General features: G+C 39.6%; 1 protein-coding gene across 5 annotated transcripts in view; it reads left to right on the top strand.

Annotated features, from left to right (window-relative positions):
• SLC39A11 (solute carrier family 39 member 11) overlaps window positions 1-16,315 on the top strand; it is a 450,881-nt gene that overhangs the window by 73,571 nt on the left and 360,995 nt on the right. For all 5 annotated transcript variants that reach the window (XM_042452635.1, XM_042452638.1, XM_042452639.1 and 2 more), the window contains one exon: window positions 4,775-4,933. In XM_042452635.1, the coding sequence (XP_042308569.1) occupies window positions 4,775-4,933 (159 nt within the window). The remainder of the gene's footprint in view (window positions 1-4,774; window positions 4,934-16,315) is intronic.

Here is a 16,315-nt window from a genome sequence, read left to right on the forward strand (position 1 = left end):
AGAGAGAGAGAGAGACGTACAATGGCTACTTCTCTTTAACATTACAGGCAATTTAAGACCATGGCTTGTTACAAATGGGCTATTTGTATAGTCTGTAGTCACCCCTCTGGAAGTGTTATTTTGACTTTATTACTTCTCAGTGGAATAAGCATGCCATATTTTATGTGCTTGTTGCTACTTTGGTTGTGTATTCTGGTTAAAGTCCAATTCAGAGAAAAAGCAAGGGTTCTTTGAAGTCGAGCCATATCTATTTGCTGTTTCTAAATTGTTCGTGGCAGAAAAATGCAGTGAATAAGCATTTTATTGAAAATTGCATTTCAGGTTTGTGTTTCTGTCCCTTGAGAAATACATAGATTAGATTTCATATGGTTAGAACTCAGGAAATTCTACCATGGTGGCTGTTGGGAGCAGGAATCTAGCTGTTGAACATTACTGTGCATCTCACTGTTGATGGTGCCTTAACTTTATACATGGAACTTCTTTGCTACTGGATAGCTCATTTGTTCTCAGGTTAGGGGAGTCATTTCCAACCTTTTCAGAGCCAAAGTATTTTTAGCCCCAACATCCAAAATGTGATTTTGGAAACACATTAATAGCCTTTTGCCTAAGTCACATTGACATCCTATCTTTTCTTCTTCCTTTTCTATACAGTTGTGTCCTGGAAGCAACACTGTGACATAGCTCAGGTGGAGAAGGAGGGACTGGGCTGGCAATATCCAATGAACTGTATGCCTTTAGTAGAGATAGGAATCTGGGCCTTTGTCCAGTTTGCCATTCAAATAACCACATCAAACTAGCTTTGACAGGTACCTGAAAAAGTGTTTGGGACATTTTATAATCCAAAAAATGTTTTCTGCCTACAAAACAACTAAAATAACAATAACAACACATGCCTGCCCCCCCCCCTCGCCTCTGGTATTTTCTTTTTGTTATTCTCCTCTTTCTTATTTTTTTTCAAGACATGAAAATGTTGGTGCTGCAGCCAGTTCGATTGGCGTAAGTGGCTTGTGACCCACCTGTTGAATCCAGTCATCCCTCCATATTCATGGATTGTCCAAAGCATTTGACTCCATGTAGTGATCTCATTCCAAGCTCTGAACTTACCTACCATGCAGTAAAATTGTAAACAACCTCAATAATTTAATACATGTTTTTTTAAAAAAATAACCATTCCCATTTCACTTATTAAGTAGGCTCTGCTGGATCTAAATTCTTCCTGTTCATCAGATATCCATTCAGAATGGAGCAGCCCTGATTATATTCCCTCTCCATAGGAAGATTTTTTCCCCCCTTTAAATATGTGACTGAAAGGAAAAAAGGAAGGAAGAATAAATGAGTGCTGAGCTGCCACTATCCATTTAAGCTCTGGAATGTTTAAAAAGTGGTGGTTCCTCCATCATGTACTCTCTTCTCCATTGGATTGCTCTGTTTGCAACTTTATGTATACTTCGAAAAAAGCCTCTTAGTTCAGCTTGCTTCTGAATAGATCTTTCTTTGATAGGGACTTTCCTTGGAAGAGAGTTTTTATAACTAGAAGAACCTAGAAGAGAGAGAACCTGTTTGTCTTGATTTCAATACTTGTCTGTGTGCCTTCAGGTCATCTGTTAACTCATGGTGACCCCATAAATTCCATAGGGTTTTTTTAGGCAAGGAAGATTCAGAGGTGGTTTTGTCACTTCCTCCTTCTAAAATATAGCCTACAGCACTTGGTATTCATTGGTGGTTTCCCATCTAAGTACTAACCAGGACTGACCCTGTTTAGCTTCCAAGATTAGATGGGATCTGGTGCCTTTAGGTCCCATTTCAATTTTTACTAATTAGATATTTTGTAAATTAGGACCTACAGGACAACAGCTAGATAATGATAATTGCATGAAGAGCTTTTATGCAATTGTATTAAAATTAAAGCTGTTCATTTTAAATTATACCAAGTTATCACATCACTGAAAATTAAAAGTGAATGAGGTAAATTATTCAGAGCAAATGATGTAGCTATTGATGTATTGGGAATGGCAATACATTTAATTAGAAGAGTTTTTAATGTAATGTGCCTCTCTTTGAAAGAAGCTCAGTATGGAATTATTTAAGGGTAATGTAATAGGTAATTTAAAAAAAATAATTAATTATGCTGGGAGTACAATGGAACTTGTGTAATTGGAGAACATTATCCCACTTATTTCATTGGATTTACTGTAGCCGGGCCTCACATTGGATTTAGTCCATGATGCTCAGTCTTGTCTTCAGACTAAAGTTTATTAGTTTCAGGTATCTTTTATCAATCAGCAAGACGCACCTGGGCATTTCAAATCTGACATGTTCATGCTTGTTTAAAATCTTTGAATAATTCCATTATATGGAACATTGTATGGTGTACAAAATGCTACTTCTGAATCTTCTTGTGACAGTGAAAATAATATTGATCAAATAACTGGAGATCTTCATGAGAGATGCCCCTTCCCCACCACCACTCCCTCTGTGTCGTGTCTTTCTAGATTGTAAGCCTGAGGGCAGGGAACCGTCAAATTAAAAAGATTGTATGTACAGTGCTGTGTAAATTTACAGCGCTTTATAAATAAAGGTTAATAATAATAATAATAATAATAATAATCCACATTTCTGGATTGTCTATTAAAATGATTAGAAAATTGCACATATGGACAATTGACCCAGTCAGCTTGTTGAGACTGTGCAATAGACCTCCCCCTCAGAAATGGCAACTGTTTATTAGTTCATTGGGATCAATATTGTTGAATTGATGTGAGAATTGCTGCCATTTGCTTTGCTTTTAAACCTTAAATTTTTGTTTTCAGACCCTTAACTGGGGCTGAAGTAGAGAAGTGGATTAATTGATTTTGGAAGCTTTTCTTGGCTGCCCTTCAACAAAACAGGCGTAACATGTTTTGCAGAAGTGTCAGTATTATCCAGGATATGTGGTTTTAAAATCCTTCAGTGGGTGGCTCAAAGTTCATTTGCCATGTAAGTTCTTTTGGAGAAAAAAACAACACTTGGGTTTTTGCTGTGTGGTTTTGTAAGAGATTAATGGTTTAATAGGCAAACCTCTCTGTAATGGTCTGACCCCAAACTGTGTTGAATCTGAACTGTTGGCATGTTTCATTATGTTGAAGTAATGATCGAGTTTAAGAATGGGTTAGTGGTTGTGCCCCCACTCCAATTGACACAGTAAAGGGAAATAGTATACAACACATAATCTAGTGCAGATAATGCTGATTTGAACTTAGATCCAGACAACTTTGATAGACCTGGAGTGGGTGGGGTGTTAATTTGTTAAAGGAACTCTCTTTGGCTCAATAATTTTTTTTTTACTCATTTGGCTTCCAGTAGGCATTTGGCTATGGAAAGCAGATTACTTGACTGAATGCCTTTTGGTCTGATCTTGCAGGTCTCTTCCTGTTGTAAAGGAAAATTCTCCCCCCCCCCCCCCCACACACACAAAGATCCTTTTTGGTATTGCAAGGTTGCTATGGGAGCATTTGACTAAATTTATTGCTCAAATTGCTGTTAAGGTTTATTTGCTCTCACATGTGTTCTTTGGAGAGAGCCATAGCTTAGTGAAGATGGTATGTGTTGTGTGCAGAAGGTCCAATTCCCTGGCATCTCCAGATATGGCTGGGAAGGATTCCAGAACTAATTAAAGATGGACACTGCAAACTGAGTCTCCTTTATCCGAAATGCTTGGGACCAGAAGTGTTTTGGAATTTAGATTTTTTTGGATTTTGGAATATTTGCATATATACATAACAGGATATTTTGAAGATGGGACTCAAGTCTAAACATGAAATTCATTCATGTCTTGTATTTACCCTATATCCCAGAGGTAAATTTCTACATTATATTTTAAATAATTTTGTGCATGAAACAAAGTTTGTGTACACTGAACCATCAGAAAGCAAAAGTGTCACTGTCTCAGCCGGCCATGTGAACAATTTTGGATTTTGGAATAATTTGGATTTTAGGTTCTGGATAAGTGATACTCAACCTGTACTAAGCTACAAATACATAAAGGAAACTGGTAGTACTTTTGAGAGCAACCGTGAAGAACAATTTCTAGGAGAAGCTTTCATGGATACAATTCACTTCATCAGATGATCACATGATGGTGTCCATGAAAGCTTCTGCTAGAAAACGTTTCTTTTCAGTTAGACTCAAAGGTGCTTGTTAATCCCTTTGTGTCTTTATGTGTTAAAGCAAACTAGAATCACAGTCAAAGGACCCTGACAGATGGTCATCCAGCCTCTGTTTAAAAACTTCCAAGACTACAGTACCATGAATATCTTTTCAAAAAGTATCAGTAATCAAGATTGATTAGTGAAATGACTCTAAACAAGGCAGTTTCCTGTGCTCCTGTTCAGGATTTGAGATTTCTTTCTTACGTCCACATATTGCCTAGAGTTAAATTACGCTAATTGCCTAGCACATTGTCACCCTGTTTTTTCTTTAATCATTTGCAACTCCCCTCCCTAGACTAACAGTGCATTTTATATTGGGAGTAGGAAATGTGTCCTACAGATGTGTCTCCATCAATCCTAGCTAGCACAGTGAAAGTGATAGATGATAGAAATTGTAGTCCAGCAACATCTGGGGAAATGTTTCTCATCTCTGTTCTATATAAACTACCATTTGTTACAACAATTCTGTTTTGTGTATCGGTAAGAATGTATATGAATAAAGGATGTATTTCTTAGAAGTCTGATTGAAGATGTGACAGTTGGGTTTTAGCATTTTATGTAGCATTCATTCTTCTTCTTTTGTTTAGGTCATGCTGGCTGCTTCTTACTGGTCTCTACTTGCACCTGCGATTGAGCTAGCTGAAGACTCTGGGAAGTTTGGAGCATTTGCATTTTTCCCTGTAGCTATTGGCTTCACCCTGGGAGCAGCCTTTGTGTACTTTGCTGACCACCTTCTACCGTGGCTGGTGAGTAGTCCTGTCATCATCTTTAATTCTGGTGACTGGGAAAGTCCATTTATATTGTGTTGAGTCCTTTCTTTCTTTCTTTCTGAAGTTATTTTGTAAGTTTGAGTGTACCCTGTGATAGTGACCGTGCTCCTTGCAGTGGGTTGTTTGCTACTATCTTTATAGGAAAACTCAACTTCAGAAAATAATGTAATTCAAGACTAGGAAGGAATAAAAAGATGTTGGATACAATACACAGAAGAGTTATATAAAAGAGATGACAACATGAAGGACATATGGAATGAAGAACCATATAAAGATGAACCCCAAATTCTAAAAAGTGAGGTGGAAGCTGCAATAAGTGAAATAGCAAAAAACAAGTCTCCCGGAACAGATGATATTCCAATCAAACTGCTGCAATTGACATTGACAAAGTTAACTCTAGTGCTAACCAACATATATCAACAGATATGGAAAACAGAATGATGGCCACCAGATTGGAAACAATCAATATACATCCTCATTCACAAGAAGGAGACACAAGAGACTGCAGCAACTATAGGACCATAGCATTGATCTCCTGTGCGAGCAAAATTATGCTCAGAATTCTCCAATCATACACGGAAGGAGAAATCTCAGAGGTCTAAGCAGGGTTCAGGAAAGGAAGAGGCAAACACACAACGGCTAATGGAGCACACCAGGGAATTCCAAAAGAAAATCGGCATGTGCTTTGTAGACTACAGCAAAGCCTTTGACTGCATAGATCATGAAAGGCTATGGAATGCCCTTAAAGACATGGGACTGCCAACACATCTGATAGTCCTGATGAGGAATCTGTACTCAGGACAAAAGGTTATTGTCAGAACAGAACATGGAAAAACAGAATGGTTCCCAATTGGAAAAGGGATCAGACAAGGCTGCATACTTTCACCCTATCTGTTTAACTTGTATGCAGAACATATTATAAGAAAAGCAGGCTTAGACACAGCAGAAGGAGGAGTGAAAATAGGAGGAAGGAATAGCAACTATCTGAGATATGCTGATAGCACCATAATACTAGCAGAAAGCCTCCCAGACCTGGAACAACTACTAAGGAAGATCAAAGAAGAAAGTGCAAAGGCAGGCTTACTGTTGAACATAAAGAAAACAAAAAAAACAAAACAAAAACAGAAATTACATAAATCCAAACTAGACAATGAGAAAATAGAAATAGTAAAAGAGTTCTCATATCTGGGGTCAAACATTGATAGGAACAGGGACTGCAGCCAGGAAATCAGAAGAAGATTAAGAGTGGGGAGGGCAGCTCCGAAAGAACAAGAAAAGATCCAAAAATGCAAAGATATACAATTTAGCACAAAAGTTAGAATCATACAAACCATTGTATTCTTTATTATCATGTATGGATGCAGGAGCTGGACAGTTAAGAAAGAAGATAGGAAGAAAATCAATTTATTTGAGATGTGGTGCTGGAGAAGAGTGCTGAGGATTCCATGGACAGTCAAAAAGACAAACAAATGGGCCCTAGAGCTGAGCAAGCCAGAAATCTCCCTGGAAGCCAAGATGACAAAACTTAGGCTGGTGTGCTTTGGACATATCATGAGAAAACATGAATCATTTGAAAAAACAACAGTAATGTTAGGAAAGATGGAAGGAAGTAGAAAGAGAGGAATGCATGCTAGGTGGATGAACTATTAAAGAGATCACGAGTATGAGTTTGCAGGAGTTGGGCAGAGCAGTGGAGGACAGGGGGTGTTGGAGATGTCTCATCAGCTGGGTCGCCATGGGTCGAGATCGACATGAAGGCAGTTAACAACAACAACAACAGCTTCAGAAGAAGAACTGAAAAAGGCATTGCTGTTGGAAAAGAAACAGAGATTCTTTTATGATCTGTGGTCCTGGGCTATCCATCTCCGAGAGTTGTGTAACTTTGTTCAAAGGCTTTAGTTTAAGGAGTTCTCTCACTTCGGGTGCATCTACACTGTAGAAATAATGCAGTTTGACACCACTTTAACTGACATGGCTCTATCCTACAGAATGCTAGGATTTGCAGTTTTGTGAGACAACAGCACTCTTTGGCAAAAAAGGCTAAAGACCTTGTAAAATTATAAAGCCATAGGCTGGTGCTACAGCACTTAAAGTGGTGTCAAACTGCATTATTTCTACAGTGTTGATGCACTCTTGGAGATTTGTAGGACACACATGGAAGCCAATGGCTTTGGGATTTTTTTTGCCTGTTTGATGAAGAGCTTGGAGGAAGGACAGTCATGGCCTTTGTGCTACCATAGTAGTCTCTTGTAGCAAATTGCCGCACTCATGTTGCTTCTTCTCTTTCCTTTGTTGGTAAAAGGAAGCAGGTGAAGAAACAGTTCCCTCTTTATGGTTCTACTTAGATAAAAATGAGATGCCTTTAAAAAAATATTGACGTAATAAAGTTATATTTCTTAAGGTGTCTCATGTTCATTTTGCACTTTGCTTTGGGGCTATGTGTTTGAATGAAAGGAACTGCCATTTTCATTTCTATTTTAGTTGGAACCTTTCTTTTCATCCTTATAAACTTGAGAGGCTCAGGTGGGATTCTTTTCTTCTTTCAATTTGGAGATGCTGAATTGCTCCTTTGAACTATCTGCTTTGCTTTGCTCCCTTGAATTTTAAGTAAAGACACAGTACCTAGTCAAAACCTACTACTGAATTTCTGTCCATAGGGATAGGACAGTCATTAGGTTAGTTTCTTCTTGTTCATACAGAATAAAAGTCTCTAACAGTTTAAAATCCTGTTGTTGTTTTTGCAACAAATGAAAAAAAGTTTAATTAAATTTGCAACAACACTATATTGTAAGTAATTTAACATCTCTTGCCATTAATCAGCTTGTCAGTTTTCTTTGTATTAACAGGCCAAACTTGAAATTTCCTGATAATAACAAGAAGCTTTGTTTAAACTAATAAAGAAATTGGTTTATTCTAGAATTATCTATTTTTGACACACATTCTATCTCCCACCTTCTGTTTTCTTACCGGGATCTCCTTGAAGCATTTTGGTAATACGGTAATTTTCATAATCTGGAAACATGGTAATGGAAAACTGAAATCCACCCCTCAAAGTAGATGTGAGGAAATCTTAGTATCAGAGATACTTAATATAGGAAAAACAATATTTTGCTCTAAAAACTGGCACATCTCTTTATAGCCTTCATTAATCTTAAGAGATTACTTTTAGAATATCTCTCATTGATCCTTCAGTTTCCTGTGTATTCAATCTGTCCCTCTAAAAAGGCAAATTACCTCATCTGTGTGCATCTCACCCTAGAAGCTAACATTTCATTTTGGAGAACTCTTGGTATACTAAAGTTAATGTCTGAGGAGACAGCAGAGATCTGAATCAAATGATTACTGAAACCCAAATCACTTCTGCCTTCAACAGAGCACAGTGGCTACTTCTTTTTATTATTGCAGGCAATCTCAGACCACAGTTTGTTATAGAAGGGCTATCTGTGCAGTCCCTGGCTACGTCGCTGAGAAGGTTAATTTGGCATTATTACTTCTCTGTAGAATAAGCATGCCATATTTTATGTGCTTATTTCTATTTTGTGTATTCTGGTTAAAGTCCAGTTCAGAAAAAACAAAACAAAGCCAAACTTTATTATACTGCTGCTTGTAAATTGTTCTTGACAGAAACATATAAAGAATAAAAAAAAAAAATAGCCTAAAGGATGTCACAAATTCATGTTGCTGTCATTTCAGAAATACATAAATTTCATATGGTTAGAACTCAGGAAGCTCTAACACAGTGGCTGCTGAGATTGGAAATTTAGCTGTTTCATTGTTGTGTGCCTTCAAGACATTTCCAACTTATGGTGACCCTAAGGTGAACCTATTATGGGGGTTTCTTGGTAAGATTTGTTCAGAGGAGGTTTGGCTTTTCTTTCATCTGAGGCTGAGAGAGTATGACTTGCCCAAGGTCATCCAGTGAGCTTCCATTGTTGAACTGGGATTTGAACCCTGTTTTCTAGAGCCATAGTCCAGCACTCAAACCACTATACCACACTGGATGTCAGGTGTACATATCTGTATTTATGGTGTACCTAACTTTGTACATACAGCTATACTTTCTTCACAATATAATAATATTTCAGTTTAGGAGAGTTTGTGCCATTATCTTTAGTAGCAATTGTCTCTGATTGTCCTGTGCAGTAGGGTATTGTTGTTAGGGGAGGACATCTGTCTCCTGACATATTCAGAGCTTAACTCTAGATGTTCTGGATATCATGATTGCAGTAATTCCTTCTTTTAATGTTTAAAATTTTCATCAATGTATCTGCTATGTGTAAAGGTTAGGTGTCTCTAATTAGTATGGGCAACTGCATCAAGTCTGGGAAAACTGTATTTTCTATCCATTGGATCTTCTGGGAGTGAGGGTGGGTTATTAAAAATGGTCAAAACTGCAAACAAAAAACTTACTTGCACAATGTGGGTATAGATGTTGTCTCCCAAATTACCAGACAAAACATACAATTTTGCCCAGTGCTTCTCATACTCTCAGCATTTCCGGCTGAAAATAAGACATTGAAACACGAAGAACTTCTTATTGCGTTTTTGATAGCTATTGCCAGATTGGAAATTGCCAGGAACTGGAAGACAAGTGATTTTACTTTATAAAATTGGTGGAGCAAGCTATGGGCCATGTGGCTGATGGAAAACCTTGCTGATAATGCTGGACAGTCAAAAGGAAGTGGGAACTGATTACTGTTTCATGAGAAATAGTTTCCATTAATTGAATACTTTATATAATTATTTTATTGTTATTTTATTGCTGTGATGTATTTGATGGGGGGTGTATTTTGTATTTTTGATTCCTTTGTTTTGTAATCCGCTTTGATTCCACAAGGAAAAGGCGGAATATAAATAAATCGTATTATTATTATTATTATTATTATTATTATTTCAATAACAACTCCCATTGCGGCAGTTGAGATTTTGGAAAAATGTCTTGACGGATGTCCCAATAATGACAACAACAAAATAACTTTATGCCTTGTTTATTTATCAATATGTGTACTGTTTTCATAACAAAAATCACATTCATGTTTTGCTGTTTTGCTGTTTTACTTTTTCTTTGTTAAACTTATTGTTTTGCATGCTTTGAAAATCTTTAATTGAAAAAAATTGCAAACATGAAAAACAAAAAATAAAAAGGTCATAATGCTTTTTTTGGGTAAATAGAGCTACCTGTTTAAAAGGTGGATTGCCGTTCTTGGCAGCTTTCTTGAGAGGCAGTTCATGGATTTTTTTGGACCAGCAAAGAGGTGGTGCAGTGACTCTGGAAGGGTTGAGGGTTCCCTGTGGGGGGAGTTATTTTCTAAGGTGTAGCACCCTTGGAATTGTTTTTTTCAAAGTGGGTTGATAACATTTTCCCAACAGAAAATAAAGAAGCACAAACTAGCTGCTACATTGATTGTGGCAAATTCGGTATTTTAGTGATCTATCAAAGGAATATAACTCAACTGTAAATTCGATACAAGTTTTGTTAAATGAAGAAATCGGCTTTAAAAGACTGAGAGACCACTTCTTCCATTTGCCTAAAGGCGTGTGAGTCTGGTGGAAGTGGCATCAGTTGTTCCTGGGTCCTACTAGAACATTTTATCTCATGGGGTTGGTGCTCTAGTCCAGTCAATAAGTGCCCTTTATATAAATGTAAGTGCAATTTAAATAGCCTCTGAAGGGCTATTAAGCTTTTATTTTTCATAGAATCACCCTAGCTTGGAACTAATTTTAAGGTATATATAGGACCAGAAAACCTTAGCTTTTTTACTTCAGTCATCCTCAGCCTATTTGCATTTAGCCTGGCATTCAACATTTCCACAGTGGCTGACACCCTCAGAGTTTGGTCTGAGTCGCTATTCTGCTCTCTTTGCACTCTGCACTCTGTTGATTCCTGTTAACACTCCGAGATTCATGTTCTCACACCTCACACTTGGAGTTGTTCCTGCTTTCCATGGACCCTTCTTCAGCAGGTAGCTATCATGCTCATCCAGCCATCAAAACCCTGCTGTCCCTTTTCACCTTTCAATTTTGGTTAGCCCTGTATGCTAGATGTTAGACAGAGTCATTCTCGTAGGTGTGTTCTTTCATATTCTTTCCAAATAAAAGTTCTCTTAATTCACCCACACCTGGAGTTGCTATCAGCAAATACTGGTATAATTTGGTGCTTCCAATCCTGACGTTACCCACTTCTTGCAAGCCAAGCCAACTTGCTCCAGCTCATTAAGGATAGGCTGCTACTAGTAGTAGAGCTTTTCTGAGCCTTGCCTCTATGTGGGTAACAAGTCTTTGTTGAGTAAAATGTTGCTGTTATGTGTCACTCATTCTGAGGAGAATATCACTGGCAAAGGCTAAGATGAAGAGTCCCTGGGAAACTATAGTCACCTGGTTGGCTGAATAAAGGTATTGTTTTGGGGATTTTGAATGTTATTGAATCATACAGTCACCTGGTTTCTCATCCAGAAACCAGAAGAAAGTTAATTGGATAGAGTGATACATTTCATGAAGTGTCAGATAGTAGGAACCTTTGTTTTAATATCGAGGGCTTAGTCACTGGTCCCTTTGGTAGTTATTAAAATTGTATTCTGATGTGTTGACTCAAGTCAGAAATGGTTAAAGTTGAAAATCTATATGATCAAGATGCTATTCTGGTCTCCCTTCTAATGACCAGAATTGTTCAGCCTCATTAGACAATTTGTCTTTGAGGATTTAGTATATATCCTTGAGGCTACAACAGTCCCCAAATTCTTATGTTTCATTAAAAACCATCAAGGCTGCTTGAAAATGAAAGGGATAGTACTTTCTCCCTGCTTCCAGACATCAAGAGTGAATATGTCAAAAAATGCACAAGCAAAAGCATTTATGAATTTAAAAAATTATAAAGTTTTGCTGCTAACATGTTTCAAAGCCAAGCAGTTCAGGCTAAATCCAGCTTAGTGTAAGAACATCTTCTAAAAATGTCTTCATTAACATCTGCTCTCATGACAACAATATATGATACTATTCCTTTGAATTGACTTGCCATCACAAAACCCATTAGCATAGTTGCGGCAGGACAGTGAAACTTTATTCTTAAAATGCCCTCCCAAAGTATTTTATAGGGAGGATTTAATGCCTTCTGAAGCACATATTAAAACGTTCTGACCCTTAAGGAAATAGCAGAGCATTTAATAAAAAAGCACTTTAGGTGACTTGGATCACAGCAAAAAATGCAGTGATATGCCATGAAGTGCAACATAAAATTGGGTAAAAGCCAGTATAATAAAGGATTAACCTTTACAATATGAGACTTGTGGTCCAGCATACCTGGAAGGTACCATGTTGCGGAAAGGTAGTTTAAGAAGAGCATGGAAAAATTTCTCTGTTGGATTATAGCAGGGGTAGGCAACCTTTTTGACCCGGGGGCTGGGTTGCTGGCCCTCAGACAACTCGGGGGGCCGAAGCCAATAAATAAATAAATAAATAAATAAATAAATAAATAATTTTTGGACTATGTTAAACTGGATCAGTTTGAGTTGGTGAGTACCGAGGATGTGGACAAGATCCTTGGAAGTGTTCGGAAAACGACCTGCTCTCTTGATCCCTGTCCCTTGTGGTTAGCGGCCCAGGGGGGACCGGCGGTAACATCACTGTTACGCCGGATAATTAATACATCTCTCAGGGATGGGCAATTTCCATCGGATCTTAAATTGGTCATAGTAAAACCGATCCTAAAAAAGCCCTCCCTTGACCCCCTGGTTCATAATAATTATCGGCCTGTTTCGCTGCTACCATTTTTGGGAAAGGTGATCGAGAGAGCGGTTGCGATGCAGCTTCAGGCGGTCTTGGATGAAACGGATTATCTGGACCCATTTCAAACTGGCTTCCGGGCGGGTTACGGGGTTGAGACGGCCATGGTCGCCCTGGTCGATGATCTCCGTCTGAGCGTCGACAGGGGAAGCGTGTCCCTGTTGGTGCTCTTGGACATCTCAGCAGCTTTCGATACCATAGACCATGGTATCCTTCTGGGACGCCTGGCAGAGGTGGGGATCGGGGGCACTGCGCTCCAGTGGCTCCGCTCCTACCTCACCAGGAGGTCCCAGATGGTGCAGCTGGGAGACGTGTGCTCTGACGAGAGGCCCCTAAAAACTGGGGTCCCTCAAGGAGCCATTCTGTCTCCCATGCTATTTAACATTTACATGAAACCGCTGGGAGAGATCATCCGGAGACATGGGGCGCGGGGTTATCAGTACGCTGATGACACCCAAATCATTTTCTCTATGTCTCCGACTGATGCAGTGACTGGGGATGGCGTCTCTCCTCTCGTGGCCTGTCTAGAGTCAGTAATGGGCTGGATGAGGGAAAACCGACTCAAATTGAATCCAGAGAAAACGGAGGTACTAGTGATAGGTTCTCCTGGTCCAGGAATGGCGGTGGTTCCACCTGTCCTGAACGGGGTCACGCTCCCTGTGAAGGACTCCGTGCGCAGTCTGGGGGTGCTTCTTGACTCGTCGCTTCACCTGACTGCTCAGGTGAATGCGACGGTCAAGAGCACCTGTTATCAGCTTCGGCTGATTCGCCAGCTGCGCCCATACCTGGCCCAGAGGGACCTAGAAACTGTTGTACATGCTCTGGTAACTTCGAGACTGGATTTCTGCAATGTACTCTACATGGGGCAACCCTTATACCAAACTCGGAAGCTTCAAATGGTGCAGAATATGGCAGCCCGGCTGGTCACTGGTGCTCCCAGGGCCAGCCATATAACACCGTTTCTAAAAGACCTCCATTGGCTGCCCATCCGCTTTCGAGCTCAATATAAGGTGTTGGTAATTACCTATAAAGCCCTAAATGGTTTGGGCCCAGGATACCTAATGGACCGCCTCTCCCCGTACATTCCGCCTCGCACCCTCAGAACGTCTGGGCAGCAGCTACTAAAGGTGCCTGGGGCTAGGTTAGCCTCCACATCACGGAGGACATTCTCCATAGCTGCCCCAGCCCTTTGGAACGCGCTGCCCACAGAGCTCCGCTCGTCTACTACCCTGGCCCAATTTAGGAAGGATCTTAAAACCTTCCTATTCCAACAGGCATTCCCCGAATAAAAATCCTGTGGGCCTCCCTCCTCTTCCGTGGCCAAGAGGCTGGGCTATGGGGCTTTTTGCCTGTTTGTTTTGATTTTATTGCTGTGAATTTTTTAATCTGTTTGTATATTGTGTTTTATTTTGATGTAAGCCGCCCTGATCGTAGGAAGGGCGGCATATAAATAAAAATTTTATTATTTTATTATTATTTATTAATTTTTTAAAAAAAAATCAATAAATAAATAAACCGGGACAAATGAACAGGGCTCATAGGGGAAAGTAGCTGCACATTGTCGATGTAGAGAGAGCACAGGTAATGGGGGAATTTGGAGCCAAACTACTCTGGGGGCAGCCTGGAGTATTCTAGCCAGTGAAAATAAGCTCTCAATTTACTATTACTTTGTGTGGCAGAAGGTTACATAAGAACAGGAGAGATATCCTTTGCCAATCAAGCTTCTTTTTGGCAGCAGAGATGCTAAAACATCTGGGACCTTTATACCACTCAACTTTAGTATACATTTGGAACTGAGTTTCTCCTGCAAGATCGCCACAATTTTATACCACAGTGGTATAACATTTTTACTGCCTTTGCTTTCATGATCTGTTTGTTATACTGTCTCTTGTGGGCATGTGGACCATTGAAGATTTTCATACCTGGCTCCATTGCTGCTAAAACATCCGTGAAAGGTCCTTAAAAGGTGGAGGAAGCACATGTGCCTGAATGGCAGGCGCACTTCCTTAATCGTCAGGGAAATGTGGCTCCCACTGGCGTCCCTGAATCATCGCAAGGGAGGTGGATTTCCTATGAATGCCCACTTTGCATTCATAGGAAATCCACTTCCCAGAACGATTCAGGGACACCTTAGAGGGAGCAACAATTCCATGATGATTAAGTGAGGTAGTTCCCTAAACTCAGATAAAATATTTTGTGTTCTATTTGTTAGAGAGAGAAACTTGTTAAAGGAGATGACACAGATCCTCCTAAGGCTATAGTTTCTTGCTGTTCAATAGATGGTTTTGATTACATTATTATTTTATAGTTTTTTCATGTGCAGGACTAACATTGCTTTTGGGAGGAAGGAAGGAGAGCACCTGCTGTCTGGTCGATACTGGGCAGTAATTCAGTCCTTTGTAATTGTACATAAACTCTGGTAACGGTGAGTTAACAGGGTGCTTATTGCCAAAGTGCTCAGCTCAACGGAAACAAAGGCGGAATATTAATGTAGGCTTGATTCTGTCCTGATCAATGTCAGTAGCACAGAAAATGAGGTAATGGTGATGTATGTTCATTTTCTAGGTTTGTGAAAGAGCATTTGCTACTGGCAGTGAATTAAGATTTGGAAAGCTATGCTACTGTGGTCTGTGGAAGAGCTCCTCTGTTTAGTCGAGGATGACACTGTGAAAGGCGGGAGGGGGGGGGGCGGCAGCGGCAGCGGCAGACCTTTCTTAGTTTTATTCTTGTTCACCCTCACTATTCAGGGAATAGTGCCTGTATGTGCATACTATTAAATTTCCCCTTAAATTTCATACCTTGTACTTTGGCAATGACAGACTTTCTTTCCTTACCAGTAGATTGTTGAATTTAGTAAGATAATGAGGCTTAATGTGCAAGCCTTAAGTGCCCTGGAGCTGTGCTACTAATCTTCTTTTTTCTTGTTTAAAATACGGTATGGTGTGAACTCTCTGAACAGCAGAGAAAGCCTTGTCAGCACATAGCATGAATCATTTGATTCCACTGATAGCTACTGCCACCATGTTCCCATGAAGTTTTGAGGTGCTTGAATGCCTTGTGCTGCTAAGGGTGACATTAGGATATATGCCAAAGTTTGTATTGAAATAGCTTTACTTTGACTGCATTTGCACTGCAGAAATAATGCAGTCTGACACTGCTTTAACTGCTATGGCTTAGTGCTATGGAATTCTGGTATTTGTAGTTTTATGAGATATATAGCCTCCTCTGCCAGAGCTCTGGTGCCACAACAAACTACAAATCTCAGGATCCTATAGGATGGAACCATGGCAGTTAAAGCAATGTTTAACTGCATTATTTCTGCAGTGCATATGCAGCTTAGATCTACCAAAAGGGCACAGAAATCTCTGTGCCTTGGGTAGGTGGGATTTCTCATTTACTTACAGACTATTTTCATCACTATGTCTGTTCCAGAGCTACGACCATTCACCCTGTAGTAATCTTGTATGACAAGAGTAGCATAGTGTAGTGGCTTATGCATTGGACTAGGACTCTTGGAGACCAGGGTTCGAATCCCTTCTTGGAAACCCACTGGGTGATCTTGGGCAAGTCAATTTCTGA

Source organism: Sceloporus undulatus, chromosome 2 (assembly GCF_019175285.1).
Source record: "Sceloporus undulatus isolate JIND9_A2432 ecotype Alabama chromosome 2, SceUnd_v1.1, whole genome shotgun sequence".
In the NCBI taxonomy this organism is placed as follows: domain Eukaryota; kingdom Metazoa; phylum Chordata; class Lepidosauria; order Squamata; family Phrynosomatidae; genus Sceloporus; species Sceloporus undulatus.